This window comes from Marmota marmota, unplaced genomic scaffold (assembly GCF_001458135.2).
Source record: "Marmota marmota marmota unplaced genomic scaffold, marMar, whole genome shotgun sequence".
Classification (NCBI taxonomy): Eukaryota; Metazoa; Chordata; class Mammalia; order Rodentia; family Sciuridae; genus Marmota; species Marmota marmota.
This window is the reverse complement of record NW_026000221.1, coordinates 17,509,078-17,531,317: the sequence shown is the minus strand read 5'-3', so window position 1 is coordinate 17,531,317 and position 22,240 is coordinate 17,509,078. Positions and strand designations below refer to the sequence as shown.

General features: G+C 34.0%; 1 protein-coding gene across 6 annotated transcripts in view; it reads right to left on the bottom strand.

Moving 5' to 3' along the window:
- Window positions 1–22,240, bottom strand: part of Cdh8 (cadherin 8) — a 356,401-nt gene that overhangs the window by 72,281 nt on the left and 261,880 nt on the right. For all 6 annotated transcript variants that reach the window (XM_015488796.2, XM_048792057.1, XM_015488797.2 and 3 more), the window contains exon 9: window positions 12,117–12,238. In XM_015488796.2, coding sequence (XP_015344282.1) covers window positions 12,117–12,238 — 122 coding nt within the window. The remainder of the gene's footprint in view (window positions 1–12,116; window positions 12,239–22,240) is intronic.

Below are 22,240 nucleotides of genomic sequence, written 5' to 3'. Positions count from 1 at the left end.
GAGTTTTACGTGTGACTCTTTGAAGGAGTTAACTCTTTCTGAAATTCAATCCTGTTTGTAGGCCTAAAATAGAAAAAATACATTTTCTCAAAGACTTTTTTAAATTACTGATGTAAATTCACATTACTCTCTTGACACACTGCCTCATTCCTTTGGGATATTTAATGAAGTGCTGGTCATCATCATTATTATTTTTATTATGGTCATTAGTATTTATTGATGACATGGCACTGTGATAAGTGAAATAACTGATGTTATTCAGAGATCCCCATTCAATCATTTTAGAGGAGAACAAAATTGTATTTGCTGTAGCTAAACACATAGCACATTTGCCTTGACATTTAAGTACAGAGAGAGGCCCTGGGGTTTTCGTTTTGTTAAAAATAAGCATGAATGGATGTGAAAGGGGAAGATGATGTGGAATACAGGTAACTCTTTTAGACAACATGAATATACAAATATTGAACAGAAAAATATGTATTGGCCCCTTCATTTAAGATCAGCGGTGTGGATTTTCATATTCCAGAGTGAAGAAAATGGCAAGAGTCTTCCTGTGACCACAGCAGTTTCAGCAGCCCCTCTCCCATTTACTCAGTCTTCTCTGTACCAAATTTTATTCCCAGGTGTTGCAGAAGTTAACTTCTGAAGCATATGGTGCACGAGAAGAATAAACACAATGAAGAAAAGGTTTCTAGGAATTTTCGGATGGACTTCACTCATAATTAAATGCATTCCTGTTATACTTAGTGGGAAAAGTAATATCATTCATATATTTATAAGTAATCTGCATGAAGCTCATGCATGCTGGAATGAATCAATATGAAAGTTATTTGATAAGCAGAGACAACATGATCCCCCAAAGCATGAAGTAATTTAGCTTACCTGCAGCAAAGGAGTACAATTGCCTGCAAACCACACAGCTCAGAAAATTTGAACTGAATTCCCACCAGAATATGGAATATGGCTTCCCCCCATCATTTATGTAAATCAGGATTTATTAAGTATGCAATTTCTTCTGCCTCATTCTAGAATTACTGAACCAGAAAGTTTCAGAATATGGCTTGGCAATCTGCAGGGTCAACAACCTTTTCTGTGAATCAAGTGTACATTTACATCTAAGAACCACAGTTTTGAGTCAAGGAAAAAGAATGGTGTTCACACAACCCACATAATTATTGAGTAAGTTTGTATCATTAAACATATATTAAACTTAGTGCATGATGTGTTGATAAGAAAGTGGTTAAAATGATAAAATGGTAAATCTTTAAATCCTATTTCAAATATCCCTTAAACTGGCTGTGGTTAAGATTTTGGGTTAAACCATGTTTGACACTTCATTTTATTTTAATGCAGATAGCCCCTGCCTGGGCATTTTATCTAATATTAGATGTCCAGTAGATCATTTGAAGGACTTTGTGCCATTAAAATGCATTAAGAGACCCATATTAATAAGGCTGAAGTTTTCATTGATGTAATAACATTTGAATACACTTAACTTTAAACAGTAGAAGAAAAGGAAAAAACAGATTTATTCAAAGTGTGCTCCTCCAGAGAGGCATATTGCATAGGCGCACAGAGTAGTTGGAAAATGAAAAGTGCATCGTTCCACCCCTGAGCTACTATGACCTCAGTTGATTTTTAAAATAATTAAAGAGCTATCTCATGGGAATAATGTCAGAATTTCTGGAGAGGTTATAGATTTTTAGGAATATGCATTTAACTTTCCATTTAAGTGTTTCCCTTTTATTCATAAAAGTTAGGATGCAACTGACAAATCTGATGTTTAATAATTTATTGTGAAATCTGTTGAATTTCAGGGGAAGCTAAAAGTAAAATATATAACTGTATCAGGAGGGAAAAATAGCATATCTGGGATGTCAGCATGAGGAAATGAATTCCAGGTTGTGCTTGAATTTCAATGGGAGCTGACTTTTAGTTTTCTTTCTTTCTTTTTCTTATTTTGGGAGTGGAGGGCTACCAGGGATTGAATCCCAGGAATGGTTAACCACTGAGTGACACAGTTCCAGTCCTTCTTCTTTATTATTATTATTATTATTATTATTATTATTTTATTTTTGAGGCAGGGTCTCACTAAGTTGCTGAGGCTGAGTCTCACTAGGTTGGCCTCAACCTTGCCATCATCCTGCCTCAGCCTCCTGAGCCACTGGGATAACAGGTGTGCACCATCATGACTGGCTGACTCTGTTTTATTTCTTGAGACTATTGATTTGAAATAGAACACCTCCCAAAGGCAAGAAACTGAAGAAAAGTTAAAAGTTGTATATCATAGCATAAATCTGACACTCTAAAAATATTCTTGTACTTTTTAATTCCAATCTACATCAGGTTGTTTTTATTAACAGTGTTACTAAACCTTTCTGGACTATTTTACATGATCTCAGAAACACTTAGTAGTAGTAGAGTATCCCTGCCATTAATCACTTGTGAAAAGACAAGCAGGCAACAATCCATTTCTGGTGATCTGATCTGTTAACAAGCATGATGACATCATGGGATCTCTTAGAGCTACTCCTAGACCAATGTCTGGCACATGGCAACTACTTAATAAGTATTGGTTAAATGAGTTAATGATGGATCAATAAATAAATGATGGTACACATATTTCACATTCTTACCATTCCTCTCAATGCCTTGAGAAGTAGGCATTCAGAGACATATCAGCATCCCAATGCATCAAAGACATTATATATAATTTCTCATCCCAGATATGCCTGATTACAAATTTCTTACATTCCTCCTTTCCAATATTAATTCAAAATCTTGCTGATGTTCTTACATGCTATTCATACCTTTCTATTAAATGGGAGTTGAGCTTTCAATATTTTGGAGAATGTGTAAAAACAACTAATATATCTTTGTGGCTCATGTTCCCTATTAATTCTGATTGGCAAAATTCACAACAAGTGAATATTTGGAAGTCATAATTTTCCCTAAGTGTGGACGAGGTCAGTGAGCACTCATCTGTCACAACTTTTGGAATATTTTTCAAAGCTTTGGAAACATATATCTATTGTTCTGGAAGACTCCAAAATGATAGCCATGCAATTGACCATGCAATTGAAGCACCCTGTTTCCTTCCCAGGTAAAACCTAATTTTACTTTTCTGAAAATCCTGCAGTGTTGTGAATTGGAAAGTGATATAAATGGGTCAATAAAAAAGACATGGATGTCAAAGTTGATGCAGAAGGGATAGCATAATTTAAATTTTTCTATTAACTCTCTTATTTTTTTCTAGTTAATTTCTGATTATGCATATAAATTTTCCTGAAATGATAATGTCTATTTCCTAGATCAATATTTTCCATCGTGGGAAAGAAAGACAGCTCCACAGATGAGCTTCATGTGTCTTACAGTTGCCAACATGAAAGTGAAATTTTGTAAAGATATTTACATATTTACATATGAGGGGGAAATTAGTGGCTTTTATCAGGTTGTCTGTGTTGCCCATAACTAAATGAAGAAAAATAAAGTAGGATGGGAGCTAATTTCTAAAAAAAAAAAAAAATGGTGTCCTTGGAAATAGAAAATCAAGTTTTAACAATGAAGGTTAATTGAGAAAGAGGAAATAGAAGCATTTGAGAGATTATATCAAAATCTACACAATGGCCGATTTATCCACAATTATTTCAAAACTGGACAAAGTAGTTTGAACACAGTCCCAGTTCTCTCCATTTACAGGGCATTGCCAGAACGTTTTGGATAATTTGCACAGTAATCCAGTCTCTAGCCAGATTTTTCTTTTCCTACCCATTTGAAGTATCTTTTCACTTTGTTTTTCTTGCATGGAACCCCCTTTTCCTAAATGTCATATGTGACCATTTAGAGCATGTAGGTTGGAGGTTTGACCTTCTGAGCAACAGCAAGATGGAAAAGATGAGTTCTCATCAATTCTCATAAGTTTAAGCACTAAGTGAAGTCCTCAGTCCTCTAGGTGACCACCTGAGAATTGTGCCTTTTTAACCCACTATGGCACTTCTGTGTCAGTTTTTAAATTCCCCTTTATTAATACTCAGTTGAACTACACAGAACAAGTGTTGCTCAAGAATATGTCCACACAAAGCGAGGAACTTGCTGTTTATTCTGCTTTCTATGTTCTTTTGCTGGATCCTGCATATCGCATGTGTTTTGTAACCTAATGAAATTACAAGTATTAAAAACAGATGGGTGCAGCGGTCTATGCCTGTAATAACAACTGCTCCCGGATCTGAGACAGGAGGATCGAAAGTTAATGTCCAGCCTCAGCAATTTTGAGAGGCCTTAAGAAACTTACTGAAACCCTGTCTCAAAATAAAAAAAAATAAAATAAAAACGGTTAGGAATATAGCTCAGTGAAAAAAAAATGTCTTTGAGTTTAATCTCCATTAGTAAAAAATAAAGAAATAAAAACAAAACAAAACAACAACAACAAAAAAAAAAAAAACACAAAACACTACCTCATCCCTTACTCTGCCCTGTTTTATGGATCCATCAATTGCTAACTTTCATTAGAATAAAATCCATACTTTTCGGCATAACATAGAAATATCAATTCCCTTTACCTGTCTTACCTCTTTCCACCTCCCACTTTATGGCTTAATGGGAATATATTCTGATGACTTCTTTCAATATTTATAAATTTTACTTCCTAAGCTGAAAATGGGCCCTATTGTTTATTCTCCCAGAGCAAATTTTTTTCCAGTTGGGTCCACTTGACCAGTGACTCTATTTTTCTTTTGAGGGAAATTTGAAAGATTTTATAATCAATTGTGTTTGGCAAGAGCCAGATACCACATTATCCTGTTGGAGATTCACACATATTTATAAATGTGAGGGAAACTCAGAGTTCAACAAAACAAACAGAAGATAATGCTATTTAATTCAGTGTTCCCAAGCTTATTGTGTAAAACACATGCATACACACACACACACACACCACATTCCAAAACACATCACAGATTGATATGCTTCAGTCCAAGTTTTTCTCAAAAACTCACATTTAGAAATGCTATTCTCCAACATGCTACCTGAGACCCAAATATCTTGAAAGCATTTTGAACATGATGTAAAGGTGTTGTGTCTACATAGCTTGGTCATAATAGCATTGTTATAATTAATTTAACTACTCTGCCTTTCCAATATATGTCAGCTCCTTTAGTAGCAGATTATATCTAGTTTATGTGCTTTGCACAAAGCAAAGTCCTAAAACATCTTGCTGTCTAGAGTTTTCCAATTTATACTCATTATTGCTTCTATGAACAAATGAAACAAGCCTACTCAGTGTCTAATATTCTCCCATCCTAAATTCTTTTTCAGTAATTTGTAGTTTTAAAGTAAAATAGAAATACATCTGTCTGTACTCCCTTAAAATTTTAAAAATCCATTTTGAACCATTTGATCTGTGGATCATCAATCTCAACTAGATTAGGACCACAGTAGAGGGTCAGTCAATGCTAACAAAGGCTATAAGCAAAGAATTCTAAAAAGATTTAGATAATGTGTATTCCTGTATGTCAATACAGTGGGTTTGAAAAAACACACAAATTCATATGGGGGAAAAAAAGAATTAAGTATGAGTCCTTTCTGTCCTTGGCCAATAAAACACTTGTAAACAATCAGAGGTACAGTTATTCCAATACTCTTGTCCTTTATTATATTGATCCATTTAGGAATCATTTATAGTGTGTTTCTCCAAACCAAGTCATAAAGATATAACAATAACAATAAAGCCGAACAAACACAAATACTAAAATAAAGAATATTTTTCTTTTAGACCATGAGACTGATTAAAATAATATAGGTCCAGAGTGTCCCTTATCCAAAATGCTTGGACAACAGGTGTTTTGAAGTTTCAGAATTTTTACCCACACATTTTGGAATATTTGCATACATATATTGAAATTTCCCATGAAGGAGACCCAAGACTAAACACGAAATTCATTTATGCTTCATATATATCTTACACATGCAGCCCAAAGTTAATTTTATAGAATGTTTCAGTGTGCCTGTTTCAACAATGACCTGTCACCTGAAGTCAGGTATGAGATTTTCCAGTTGTAGCATCATGCTAGTGCTCAAAAAGTTTTGCATGTTGAAACATTTTGGATCTCAGATTTTTGAATTAGGAATTCTCAACCTGTAATTGCTGATAATTATGAGTTTGTGGTGGGCTTATAAATCTATGTATATCTATGAATATCGTGTTACTCATGTTTAGATCATTCTAATTAAAAACCATTTGATTATATTTTTTTCACTTATGCTTTGTCGTTCTGTCAAAAAGCCATTCTTCTGTTAATGATTCTCCTGACATGTTTTGCTACATATGGTTTTATTGTTTTATGCATTCCATTAATTCACCATCTCCTTACTCCACCCAAAATAAAGTGAAAATTGTATTCTATGCATTTCATTGAGGCCATCAATTTTATCTGTTTTAAAATCAATCCTGTCTCCCTCTTGTGTATGCAGATAGATCATGAAAGATTCCTGCTGGCAGGAAAGTTAAAATTAAATCTCCTATATTTACTGTTCCATGAGTGTTATAAAATGCTGTAATTTCATTTTATTGTTTCACATTTATAGAAAAAGACCCAGAGAAAATGAAAATAAATAAATAAAGTCACAAACTCATTTGCTGCTGGTGTTTATCAAGGGATAATTATCTTGGCTTTTCTTTTGAAACTTTATTTCTTTTCGTTTAAGATCTCATGTATTGCTTTTGAATAAAGTATGTTATTGGTCACAGAAGTTGATGTCTTTTGAACAAATTCTTGCTCTGGATAAGAATCTTATTCCCATGACTCTTTTTCTAAGAGGTGTGTTATTCAGGCAGAGGAATTTCAAAGTTCTGCTTCCTCGGGAAAAGCATTATGAGAACCTAGAAAGTGCAAGAACTTTGATGCCTTCAAGAGTTGACTTTGAAACACATCTCTGCCATTTTTCATAACCTTAGGTAAAACTTGTGCTCTTGTTCACAGTCTCAGCTTTCATATCTGTGAAATGTGGTTGCCAACACCAAACTCCCAGGGTAGTAAATATGGATTATGGGTTAGATGTTTGTATGCATTATTTTTTTTTATGTAGGCAAGCAGCTTCCTCAATTACATCTTTTTTTTATCTATAACTATCACCTCAGACCAAACTACCATTATCTTTCACAGTTACAGTCTCTCCTAAAGTTTCTTCCTTTACAACGTGTGTGTGTGTGTGTGTGTGTGTACATATTTGATTTGGACATGAAATTCATTCTGTCCAATTTCATTCTCGCTTATTGCAATCTAGCCAGAGATGTCTTCAGTTCTTCAAACAAACCGAGGTCTTTCTTGCTTCAGGGTCTTTACATGTGCTGATACTTCTGGCTAGTAGGGTCCTTTCATGCCTTGTCCTTTCCCGTTTTTCCAATTTCAGTTTAAATGATGCCCACTTAAAAAGTAATTTTCTCTCCCTGCAACTTCTTGGTTCTCCTCTACCTAGTTGCTTTAATATTTATTTCAACCCAATTTTCAAATTTTTAAATTATATTATTTATTCATTCTACCCTTTTTATAATCTATCTTCCTCATTAAGCTTCATAAGAACACTTTTTTATCCTTTCATATTTTCCCCAGATCATATTACAATGATTAGCATCTTGTAGACGCATAATATTGTTCAATAAATAAGTGGACGAATTTTTATCCAAAGAAGTGAGCATGTATGCCGTGCATGAGTAAAACACCTGTTTCCATGGTAATAGCTAAGAAATTAAGTCTTAAAATATTTGTCATTACTGATTGAAATGAATTAGAAACAATTTTCAAATTTCATGAATATCTTTTATGTGCCGAATATTGTCCAGATATGTATCACATGGGTGAAAAAATATATACATATACATATATTGTACTGTTATATCCCAACAATAAACACACTTTATATTGTACAGTGCTGTCCAGAGATAAAAAAAAAATATGATATTTGAGAAGGTAAACCAAAGGATTTTTTTGTTGGTTTGGTTTCTTTTTATGAAACCCAGATATAATTACTTGACACTAAACAACTGATCTCAGCTAGGTATGGATGGTGATGAAGCCCAAATTATACTTCATTAGATTTATTTATGGTAAAAGTGGAAGCTCTTTCTTGGAGGAAAAATAGGCCTCAAGCTGTCTGTCACCTAATTAACTTTCAAACATTGAATATTCTCTGAGACTAAACAAGAGCCCTTGACTCACACATAGAAAGACAGTCTTCGGTTTAGCCCCTACGGATGACTAACTTGATGCAAGTCAACCTAATTCTATATATGGTAAGCAAGATAAGAGTATCTGAAATAAAACCCTAGCAAATCCTGTTCAGGAGATGAGATGTAGAACAGAACTTTGAAAGGCCCTCCATTCATGTTTGGTTCTGAGAGTGGCTTGTCAAGCATTCCGAGGACAGATACCCATTTCTCCACATTTGTTACCTGTTTGTCCAGCCAGATTGTCAGTCTCTTCAGACTATTAGTTTAATAAAAACATTCTTTCCCTGGTGGAACATGTCCTGGATTGAGAGATCTTTTCTTGAGATAGCTCCATTTCCCCATAACCCTTCAGTCTCCTTTCTGGTCAGAGGACTTGAGGCATTTACTTGAAAATCTATCATTTCTAATTTATCCACGTAGAACATTCTATGATGAAAGGAGATTTTTTTTTCATGTCACATGACACTAAACTTCCAGTGCCTACCCAAGCCCTGGCACATACTTGATACTCAATGACCTATCACACTATCGGACACATGATGTGGCACACATATATTTTGCTTTCTAAATTTGGAATCTCCAATAAACATTCCAGTTTTTGTCTTGGACACACAGAAACATAAGTTTAATATTTTTTTTTAATCTAGGTTACTAAACTAGAACCAAGCAATTCATAGAAGATATACTGGGGCCAATTGTTGAATGAGACTGTACAGAAGATATACACCCTGTCCTAACTTTTGACTTAAAGTAAATCATCTAAAATTACTAGATATTTGTTTCAAATAGAAGAATCTAGCAATCATAAAATGCTATAGTAATGTTTAATGCTCTCACAAAAGGGCTATTTAAAAAGATTTAATTTAAGAGGGATTCAGATATATGCTCTATAGTGGACTGTGACCTCTCTCTCCCTCTGAAACTGATCATTACTCTCTTGAGGGAGAAAATCCAAAGGATGTCACCTTTTGCTCCAGAATCATGAGAAAGTGGTAGGGCAGGTATGATTTCCATTTCCACTTTCAAAGTATACCTATACTTCTTTTAGCACAGTTACATCATGAACAGGAGATAAATGACCACATTGGACCAACAAGGTCTTGCTTTTTTGTCCTTCTTTTAAATTCTGAGAGTGTTTAGATGAGTCCAATTCTGTGGATAAGAAAAAATTGCAATAGATTCTGTGTTTTTATTGATACTAGTTTTCATTTTCTAAGATGTTTTACATAGGTCCTCACAGCCCAAAAAGTTGATATAGACTGAAATTTTGTTTTAATAACTAGATTATTGCTAAAGATCTCCATCTGTATCTTTTCCCAGAAAGCTAATTTCTTTTGGGCTTAGCCTTAAATCCATACCTTACAGACAAACAAGATATCTGAATGTCACTTTCACTCTTTTTCTGAGGTTATCTTAAAGCAGACATTAATTCTTGAAAATTATTGAAATAACTATGTGTTTAGGGCTAAGTCAGTGTGGACATTATTTTTCATGACTGTTATCTTTTAAAAAGAAATATTCTAATTCCAAAGTGATTCACCCATTTGTGTGGTGCCATTATGAGAGGAATTAAAGTGTATCTATGTCTAACTTTTAAAAATGAAAACTACTTTGTGTAAATAGCAAATAGGAATTTTGAAAAGTATTCAATATAAAAGCAATGTATATGAGCATCAGAAGTGACCTAATAATGATTTAAAGAATCAAAAATGAATTCTGGCTGACACAAAGAGTTCAAGTAATTGAAGATAGTTATATAAACAATTTTAAATGCCTCAACTGGTCAGCCATAGGTCCATGGATGATGATAAACAGTCCAAGATCTGATATTTTCATGTAACAAACAACCTCTACCAAACATGCTTAAATAGATTCGTCAGGGGATATCATGGTGCAGTGGACACACACATACAACACAAGCATTTCTTTACAGAATGAGCCATTCATTTCAATTTGTGAAGTTCATAAAAGAAAGAAACAAATTTTTTTTATTTTGATCTTGCATAGAAATGGTGAGGAAACAATGTATCTTTTTTTCTCTGAAGATAAGAAGAACTGCTGAGAAATCATTAAAACCTTGGAAACATTCAAAATCCACAGGGCAAACCTCCAGATTCCTAGAGATTCAAAAAGGCATGCTTGTCAATATTACAAGTGAAGCCAATGTTGAGTTTTTAAAATGTCAATGTCATTGACTCTCTGAACTTGTGTGATGAGTTCTGCATGAGCAATGAAGTTTTATTTAAATTCTAAAGTACTGTAAAGATTTTGTGTAATCACAAAGATCTAGCTAATATCTGTGATTGACTACATTAGCTCAGCAATTTTCTGGTCCACACAACAACCATACCCTTGATACACTTGAAACTAACCTGTCATATTTTGATCAAACTCTCTCTGCCAATTCATTTCACCAACGTATCTTAATGAGATTTACTGATATATGTGTACAAACACACACACACACACACACCATAAACACCTCACACCATCCTCAAAGAATCACAAATGAAGATGCTCAAAAATATGATTGATAAAGGCCAAGTCCATATGGTAAAGTTAAGAAACATATATATTATCGTTAGAATATTATGAAGAGAAGTGTATGATTTCTAAACTGAATATTTTGACAAGGACACGATGTCTATATGTTTAAAAATTAATCAGTTTTATTATTAGGATTTTAGCTTTATTGTGTGTGGGGAGTGTCAGATTTTGGTAGATGGACACAATTCTAGTCCTTCAGATACATGAGACAAGTCTAGGGGGGAAATGCCCACAGTTTTATGGGAAGGTAACACATTCATCCTTTGCAATATTTTTTTTTTCTTAAAAAAACAGAGCTACAGTGCTACTCCTTTCTTTAGGAAAAAAAAATCTGACTTTTTTCAGGTAAGCTGCTTGGCAAATAGTAAGTTTAATTCCTAACACCCACATGAGGCACAAGAATAGTTGGATTAACAACTCCAGTGTCATGCTGTCAGCTGCTGTTTATTTAAATTAAAATGTCACCATCCAGAAATAAATTAGGAAGTTGAAAAATGATAAATTTCTTAAACATACAGTACTTTGGCACCTTGTTAAAATAAATCTATTACATAGAACTTTACATAGGCTCTTTCCATTTTGACATTCAGAGTATAGCAGGCTTTTGTTTTTATTCTTCTTTCTTGATTAAACTCTTCCCCTTTTTCCCCTCCCTCCCTTTCCCTCTTCCTCCTTTTCTCCCTCCCCCCCTCCTTCCTTCCTTCCTTTATCCTTTCCTTTCTGTCTTTCCAATTTTTCATTGGTTTTTCTTTTTTTTTCTGTCTTCATGGTCCCTATCTATGCTACAGAGGCAGGTTAAAAATAAATAAATAAAGGCTCCCTCAATACACAATTATTAAGTGCTTTACATGCATGTCTAAAAACTATTGCTCATCTTAGGCAGACCTAAGTATAACTACATTTGTACAGATTTCAATGTTCACTTCCTACAACTTCCACTTTTCTTCTTGGGGTCCACTATTGTGTGCTATTCATGTTTGATAAAACAAAAGTGGCCTCCCCATGAGCTCTTCACTGGCTTCCTGTCATTTGAAGGTTAAGATGAAAACTTGATCACTCCAAGAAAAAAAATATATATATATCCCAGTGTATTTTAAGAGTGATTTGGCTCTAGGTTCATGGCACAGCAGGTTGTTCCACTTTTAGGAGCCAATTTGGTCTAAGTAGGAAGAGAATTAACATCTCAAGAAGAAAAATATCCCTTTTCTGTTCCCATTTGAATGTGTTTCTTGCCTGTGACTTCATAGATCATAAATGATGCAAATGCACACTATAATGCAGGTTAATTAAATATGAGACAGTTGTATACAAACATATTCAGCATTAACAACATGGAGATATTTACTTGGCCGGGTTTTCCATTTTCACATAAAAATGCCTCATATTCGGATGCGAATTCAGGGGCGTTGTCATTGACATCCAGCACTTTAATAGCAACAGGTACTCGTGATATCTGACTGTGGTTCCCTATGGGAAGGAAAAGATAACATCAGCATGGATGGTATTTCATTTGAACGTGCAACTCAACTTTCTCTGTTCTGTGTCTATTTCCACTTCCCTTAATTAGGCTTTTTTGCAACATGATGATTATGGAGTCTGACCACTCAATAAAGAAACATAGTAAGTGCTTGACTACTTAGAAAAATTAAAAAAAAAAAAAACATAAATTTTTATTTCAAACACCATTTGATGGAGCATAGCTTGAAAATAAAAGAACATCTGAAGGAATTTAAAAGAGGTTTCCTTGATAAATCAAGCTTTATTTTATTGATAAAGCCCATTATTTAATAGAAAAATGTTGTATGCCACAAAGATTTATCTTTGTCTTGGGGAGAACACAACCCATTATGAGCGATTACTTCTTGTTTTGGCTGTACATATATTAGAGATGAACCCTGAAAACCTCGCATAAGGCCAGAATAAAATCACTTGTTGAGAAGAGGTCCTTAACAATTATAAAATGGATAAAATTAAAGATGGGGAATTACACACTTTGTTGATTTTTTTTACTTCATTAGAATGACATTGGGATATTTTGAGGTAGGACCAGCCCAAGTTATTTTAATATTGTCATTTTTTATAAAGAATGTAATCAGCATAAAAAAATAATATTGTTCTTCTGATTTTCCCAGATGAATACTCAATTCCTTAATCTGTAAGTCTTTTGATTTAAGAAATCATGTGTATACAAACATGCACACATACACATGCATACACACATAAATTTATACACACTCAGATCTGGTCCGTTAATAAATTGCTGACTTGCACCAACTTATGATTTTTCACTTATAATAAATGCAACATAGTTTGACTCTGGCTGTACCATGTAATAATCTTTTGATCTGTTGTAAATTATACAGAATGCATTGGAGATGGCCAATTATTTATTTGTGTTTCTGTGGCATTGAATATTTATAAGCAAGTCAAGAGGGAAAAATGTTTGGCTTTTGAATATTAACCAACAGGCTTGCATTTGATGCATCAAACTTCTTTTGACAATTGACTAGGTTCAGATCACTACAACTTTTACATAATTTTTTTAAAATATAATAGAATCTTCTAAAGTACACACCAAATCATCATATTCATGCCACAATTTTACAGCTGATTAACCCCACTAGTTATAAATCAAGATTTGATTCAGTTAATTCCCACGGCTGCTCTCAAAGGTTCTAATTTGCACTGAATACTGTAGTCCATGGAATCCTGCCACTTTAGTAATGGCTCATATCATCAGTTCCTGAAAAATCAAGGTGATGGCATCAAATGTCTCAAGTGTCCCATTTCTTTTGATGTTTTTTTTGTCTTGATGAATTAATTTCATTCTTTACTCAGGGAGGAAGCACGCACCTCCTTAATTTTGATATAATGAAAAGTCTGATAAAAATATAATGTATGTCTCTCTAAGATAAGTAACTAACATTTTATTCTTTATTTACTCAACAAAACCTTGCCAAGTTTACATTTTAAAAACAACATGATTTTGTATTTAAAGATTTATATCCCCTTTCTATCGTGACCATGAGCTTAACAGAAGCTCCTTGGAAGAAAACAAGTAATGTTTGCAAAAAATAAAAGAAGTTTGGCATTCTATCATTGCTTCCTACTATCTCCAGGATCTTATGAATATTATGTCACCAAATTTTATTCTCAAGGAAACTGAAGTCCAATCACTTAACTCTTTATTTACGGATTGCAAATACTGTATGTGAAGAAAATAAAAGTGCTCACATAATACGGGACAAATCCAAGACATTCTAGGCCTCTCCTACTGTTGTTGTCAATATCAAGAGCACCATTAACATCAAGTGTGTATGTGAGGCAAAATAATTCACATAATCCTATCTCATTCATTCCTCACAAAATAGATATGAAGTAAGTAATGCAATCCCCATATTTTAGATGCAGAAATCAACACTTTCCAATATTATATAACTTCATCAAAACTGCTCAGTTAAATCCTAACTCAAATGCAATTTTGGCCGTCTAAACATGAGCCAATTTCATAGGACAATATGAATGACAGCCTTATAAAACACACACACACACACACACACACACACATATATATGAATACATGAATACATTCAGTTAAATAATTTGTATCATTTCATTAAATATTTTTAGCTTTGTTAGAAATACTTATCTCAAGTTTGACCAGAATTTGAAGTTTGAATACAAATAGCAGGATGAGTGTATCTAATGAATTGAATCACCACTAATATTATCAGTATTGCATTCATAATTTGCAACCTCCCTGAAGAACTACAGTTAAACTTCCATAATTCTTCTTATGCAACTATTTCAGCCCAGCAAAATTGTTTTAACTGATTACCTTTATTTTGTGATTCTCCGTATGAAAACCCAAATACTGTTGGTTGTTCATTTATTTTTACAATATGAAATCTTTCCATTTCATATGTTATACCAACTCACATATATAAAAATAGCTATAGAAGCCTTCTGTAAATACTTTTGTTTAATTTAACCATTCCATTAATAATTATCCAACCATCAAGATAGATTGAATAAATTATAAAGAACAGAGAGCAAATAATCGGCATATACTCTTCGAAAATATAAGGTTCAAGGAAAAGCTAGCCTGATCTTAAACATTATTTTATTTCTTCTGAAGTGAAGAAAATGTTATTAATCTCATTGAGTTAAAGTCAATGATCATGGTTGATAGGACATTAAGATGTTATTCTTTGTCCTCCCTCTCTGTCATGTTGCACACACACATGTGCGCACACATATGTAAAATTTCAGTAAAAAGACAATTATATCAAGGAGCAGGTTCTATTTCTCCCTTCTCTTTTTTTTGTCTTTCACAGTTGCAATACATTTTAGGATCTCAGGCCTAGATGAACAACAGGGTCTGAATTTCAAGTATAAAATATAGAAAAGTGGGCTGGGGTTATAGCTCAAGGGTAGAGCACTTGCCTAGCATGTGTGAGGCACTGGGTTGATTTTCAGCACCACGTAAAAATAGATAAAACAAAGGTCCATTGACAACTAAAAAATAAATATATTTAAAGAAGAGAAAAGTTCCATGAGCTAATTTTGGGATAATTTTAAACATAAATTATGCATCTTTTCTCATAGTGCTATTGGGGATACAGTGTCATTTATCTATTCCAGGAGCTCAGAGTAAAATATCACCATTTTTTCTGTTTTGGTAGAAGCATGGTAAGATTGGGTGTTATCTTCTAACTCTTTGGATGATCATAGATGGCCAAGAATGTTTTGTCAGTGAGTGATATATTCCATTATTCTTATCACATCTACAAATAATTGCTTTTAATATAAATAGCAATAGGCATTTTGAAAATTATTTTTTTTTCTTTCGTTTGGCCTATGGAAAGCTCAGAATTAAATTTAAATACACCTTTCATAGCTGTAAAGAATTCAATGGTATGCAATTAATATGCTACATTTAACCCAAATTTGTTAATTTGGTGCACTTAATAATTGCTCAAATTTATTAAGTTAATGAATTAATACTGAATTAGTATCTTTTTATTTATTTGCATTGTATTTATTTATTTATTTATTTATTTATTTTTTTTGCCATCCTGAGGATAGCACACAGGATCACAACATGCTAGTAGACCGGTGCTCTACCACTGAGATACATCCCCAGTAGTGTTTCTTTTCCATTCAGTATTTTAGAGTATTTTCCTTAAAACTTTAGAAAAGAAACTCTGAACTGTTTTCACTGCCCTATGACGTCACATGGTAATAAAGTATTATCAGATATTTGGAATTTTTGTATCCTTGGTTGTCATGTAAAAGAAATCTGGCAGTTCAACAATTAAAAAAAATTTAATAATTTCCTCTTCTAATTATTGAATTCCTTGTGTAAGGGAGACCCTTTAAAATTAAAGGCAAATTTTTAGTAACTTCTCTTCTACATACAGAGCTTACTCCTGCTAAAAATGGCCACTACCTTCTAGTCAAGTCCAACATCAAGGAAATGAAATGGAATTTATTCAGACCAGCACAGTCTGGCTAAATCTACATAGGTGTATATCCTGCCTTCATCCCTCTGCATCCCACCTTCTCTTATATAAGCTGTTTCTATCCCCTGAGCCCTTGCAAAGATGAATGTTTGAGACAGAAAAGTTATACTCTGTCGTCCTCAGGGTCTGTTTTGAATAAGACAAGTTTTCCTTCACCAACCTGTCTCCAGATCTTTGGTGAATCAAGAGTAGTAGAACCTTTGATTCCCAGCAACAATTGTTACCCCTCAAGATTTAGCTGATACTACATTTCTTCCAAGAAGGCTTTTTAACACATAGTTCACTTTTATTTGTCTTTGTTTGAATCACTGTTTTTTCTTTTCTTTTCTTTTTTTAAATTTTGTTTTGTTTTGGTTTTGGACTGGGGATTGAATTCAAGGGCACTCTACCACTGAGCCACATCCCCAGTCCTATTTTGTATTTTATTTAGAGACAGGCTCTTACTGAGTTGCTTAGGACCTTGCTGAGTTTCTGAGGCAGGCTTTGAACTCACTATCCTCCTGCCTCAGCCTCCCAAGCCTCTAGGATTACAGGAGTATACCACCGCAACTGGCTTTGTTTTGGTTTTGTTTGTTTAGACTTAGGACATGACAATAGGAGAAAGTCCACAAACCCAGTCCCTAAAAGAACTGGTGAAAAACATTTTAAGAAATGTAGAGTCTCTTGAAAATGTCTTAAGTGCACAGCAAGTAAAACAAAGTTTATTTTAAAAAATATACTAAATGTAAGGGAGTCTGTAGTATATGAACCAGATGTTTAGTCCTTCCACAGTCACTGTTAACCAAGATGGGAAAATCACTGCAGACCAGTACACCAAGCACAAACTGCACCTCCTCCCCCCAGGCTTTAGCTGCAGGGCTATCTACCCACAGGGGTAGGATGTTATCATTTCTAAATTGTAGGCAATTGTAGTGGAGATGTATGGACTTGCCTTCTTCTACCAAGTGCCCATTCCTGGGTTAGAAACCCTATCTTGGGCAAGGTATCATGAAGAACATTTGGGTCCTTATAACCCTGGTCATGGCTTTTTATGCTGATAGAGGTGAGTCAAGAAGACCGAGGCTACTACCTACTTCTATTCCCCTCCAAAATATGTTCTTAAAGCAGGGTGCTATGATTTGGATATGGTTCCAATGTCTCTCAAGGGTTGAAATTTAAGCCCCATGGTAAGATAGTAAGTGGATGGAAAATTAACCTATGATGTTTATAACTTGGATCTTCAAAGCTTACTTAGAATTAGATAATGACATTTAGATGGAGTTTTCATGACTGATTTCGGTTGGCTTTAAAAGAGGGAGAGAGATAAGCATACACATATATACACACTTCTTGTATGTTTCCTTTAGAGGCCCTGTACTGGCTCAAAACTCTGTCACCAAGACATCAGCAGATGTGCCTCAACTTTGCTCCTCCAGACCCATGAGCCAAAATAAACTTCTTTTCTGTATAAAGTTATCCTGATTTAGCTATTTCATTATAGTCATGACAAATTGACTATTGTAGGATATTGCTTAGAAAAATGTTCTAGAGCCACAGTATGGAGAGTTTTCCTGGGAGTGAAAAAGAGAAGCAGGCTATAAAGCAGAGAACTCTGAATCTCTTGGGAAGGTACCAACTTCATGTACAAATGAACATAAAGTTCAAGCCTAAGGGTGAGCACAAAACAGTGAATTTGGGTATGCAAAGCCATGGGGAAATATTTGTAAATTTGGTAAATTCATTGGTGATATAGACTAGTGCCTCCCTAGTTGCTGAAGACAAGTGTGGGATAGATTCAGCTACAGGATCTCTCTAGGAACAGTAACAAATCTTCAACACTTCCTAGGGACTGTTCCTTCAAAAGAGCCTACATATGAATGGATCATTCTGTGGAGCAAATTATGGCTCAGGGCATTGTTGAAAACAATAGTACAATCAGCTGGTAACAAGTGAAGGTTAATAGCAAGATGTGGTCTGGGATAGAGAAAGTAAAAGCAAGCCCAGCCAATGCTACTGTTTTCCCAGATATTTTCGGAACTACTCAGGACTGTATCTCCAGAGGAGAAAGATAGAGGGCTCACAGTGCTGGAGGAAATATATTTCATTAAAATAAGCTGGAAAGTCACTATGCAAATAAGCAAACAATAATACCACACCCAGAAAGAGGGGGAAGTCAACGTATTTTATTCTCTAGAATGTCCATTTGAAATACCACCTGTCATCATTTCCTAAGCCCAATACACTTTTGTACCTATATTTCTAGAATGTCTAGCTTGTGGCTTCCAAGTAAGAGAACAAATATTCAAATAGAAAAGTATGATCCATACAAGAAAAACGAAGGGAAAACAAATCACATGTGAAATGGATCATGTATCCAATCTAACAGAAAGTTCTAAGTAGCCATTTTAAACATGTTCAAAGAATTTAAGGAAGAAATATGTTAAAGAAGTAAAGGAAGGTGTGATGATAATTCACATCAAATATAAAATATTATGATGAAAATTTTAGAAAAGCAAATAAAAATTCTGTATTTGAAATATATCATTACTGAAATGAAAAAAATTACTAGAGGGACTAAAAGGTATATTAGAACTGGCACAATAGAGAATTAATTAGTGAACCCAGGCATGAAAAGAGGGGAAATACAGAATGAAGAAAAATAAAAATAACCTCAGAGAAATGTGAAACAATATTAAATGCCTTTATATGTGCATAATAGGAACAATAAAAGGAAAGAATTGAAAGGAAAACATATTCCAACAAACAATGGCTAAAAACTCCCCAAATTTATGGGACAATTCCAGTCAATGTATCCTGAATTCTTCCAACAAATTCAAAGTAGAATAAACACAAACAGATTCACAGACATATCATGGTAAAGCGCTAAAAGACCAGGAGAACATTTTGAAGAAAGAAATGAAAGAAAGCAAGAAACATGTAAAATAAAACAAACAACCAAAAACTCATCATAAGAAAACCCCAGTAAAACCAGCAGTTGGTCTCTCATCAGAAGTGATGGAGGTTAGAAGATAGAGAGATGATACATTGGAAATATTCAAAGAAAAATTCTGTCTACATCCATTAAAACTACCTTTCAAAAATGAAGGAAAGATAGAATAATTCCCAGATGATCAAAAATTTAGAAAATCTGTTACTAAAATACTCCTTATAAAAATGGTAAAGAATTTTTTTTTTATTATTCTTTGGTTGAAAATAGACTTCATATAGTAATTCAAATCCAGATGGAACAAAATTAAAAAGAAACTTTAAGGATAATTATGCAATTATAAAATATTGTGTAAATACATGCTTCTTTCCTTTTTCTTAATTGTTTTAAAAGCAATTATGTTAAACTATACACACACGTGTGCAAACACACACACACATACACACACACAGCTGACCCTCCATATCTGAGTGTTCTGCATCTACAGATTTAATCAACCTTGGATTGAATATATTTGAAAAGAAAAATTACTTCTGTACTGAACTATCTTTTTCTTCTTTTTATTCCCTAACAATATAGTATGACAAAGATTTAAACAGTATTTATAAGGTAGTAGATATTATAAATAGTCTAGAGATGGTTTAAAATCAAATAATTTAGAGATGGTTTAAAGAGGGTATGCATAGGTTATAAATAACATTACACCATTTTATATAAGGGTCGTGAGCATCTGTGGATTTTGGTGTTAAAGGGGAGTCCTGGAACCAATCCCTCATGGATACTAAGGGATAACTTTAAATAGTATTGTGAACAGACACATTTACCAATAACAGAGAAAATGTGATGGATAGATAAAAGAGTCTATTGGGCTTAGGAAATGATGACAGGTGGTAATTCAAAACCACGGGAGAAAAATGAAGAAACCAGAAATAACAAAAAAAAAAAAAAACAGGAGAAAAAGGAATGTATATATATTTTTCTTAATTCTTCCATATTATATAAAAGAAATATAGTTTTATAAAGCAATAATTATAGCAATATAATTTGGATTCATAACACACATGTACATTGATACCACAAAAAAAGGGGGAGGAAAGCTGGTAGAGCTGTATAGGAGGAGCATATTTTATAAAATACTTGAATTCAGATATTATAAATCAGAACCCAATTCTGATAAATTAAATGCACATGGTAAGCCCTAAAATGAACACTAAGGATATGGTTCAAAATAAGTGACAACTACAAATGAAGTAGATGGGCTGGGAATTTTTCTTTTTATACAGAATATTAGGACCTTAGTGACACTGACTTGTTAACTTTTGTCAGCAGGAAGTATATTTTATTTTTCAGTTTTAGTGTTTACAAGCATGCTAGGCTGAGCTTGAGTTTAACTCCAGTGACAGGATGAGATTTTTGTCTTCTGTGTTTACCTCCTACTTTCCTTGTAGGGCCATTTTGCAGTATTTATATTCTCACTATTTCTGTTCTGACTGGACCATGTCTGTGCCTACCTGTGAGAGGCACATCCTTCTGCTTCTCTAGGGTCACCCTTTCTTTGAGGCCCATTGAAAACCTACCTTCCTGGGAGACCAATAGAGCAGAAGAAAGGGATTAAGAGGGAGAAAGGACGAGAAGGTATGGGAAGTAATGAGGAATGAAATCTGCCAAATTATCCTATGTCCATGTATGAAAATGCCCCAATGAACTCTGCCTATAATTATAATGTACTAATTAAAATAATAATAATAATAGCAATAATAGTAATGATAATGGTAATGATAATGAAAGGGAGATCAATAGAATAGAATAAGCAGGTCACGAGGAAAGAGGAAGGGAAGGAAAAAGTACGGGGAATGAGATTGATAAAATAATGTTATGTATGAATATGACATAATGGTTTGCACTATTACATATAATTATAGTAAAACAAAAAAAACCCTACTCTCTCTAGAAATTTTTATCTTAAAGTTAGCATCAATACTAATCACTTTCTCCCTCTCTCCTTTCTATTGAACTTCACAAGAGTTGGTAAACTATACAGTGCACATTTGCTATTAGATTTAGAAAATACCCAAGTAGTCTAGGAAGATACCATCTGCAGATCCTTAACTTAATTACCCCTGGAAAGACTTTTTTTGCCAGTGTAATAGGGGCAGCTTTCTGGGGTTAGGACCTAGACATGTCTATCGGGGGTCCTCCATTCAACCCACTAAATCCTGTCTTCCTGAAAATTAGGGTGTTTGTGGCCAATTTGAATGGTACCATCAGAAACAGTCCTGCCCTAAAAACAGATAAGTGAAATTTAATTGTAGACTTTAAATTTATTCTTCAATAGATCATATGATTAAGCTCAAGGAGGTCAAGTAACCAGATTTTCTCTCCTGAGAATTCTGATGAAAACACTTTTGTCATTCATTTATTCTTTCATCATTCTGCTATTTGGTTACTCAACAAATAATTACATCCATGTTCCAAGTTATTGAGACAAATCTCCAATAATCAAATAGTCCACATTACTGCAGGAGAGAATCATGTTGTAATGGTTTAGACCCTCATCTGTTTGCCATGTATTCATTTAGGGAATGACCTTTAAATTTGCTTTCAATAATGACTAAGAGTAGCAGAGGTAAATAAAGGTAGTTGATACTTCTAGGTGAGAGGCAGAGGCATATGCCAAGGCCTAGAAGCCCAGAGACCATATTTCATACCATCACCCAAACTTAGTAGGTCCCATGATGGCAAGGTCCAGCAATAAGGACTGTAGTGATGTAAACAGAGAAAGTTGAAGCCAAATCAGGAAGCCTTACTCTATTTTCTAATGCAGATGGTATATGTCCTGTGATCACTAGTCAGCCACTGAAGCATTTCCTGATCAGATTTATGACTATAAATATTAGCATAAGGCAGATTGGAAGAGAAGTCATGTTTTACTTGGGTTTGTTTCCCTCATTATATGACTGTTTATTATAGGCACATAAATATCTCAGAAATTTACTGTGAGTATTCCTGAAACTGCCA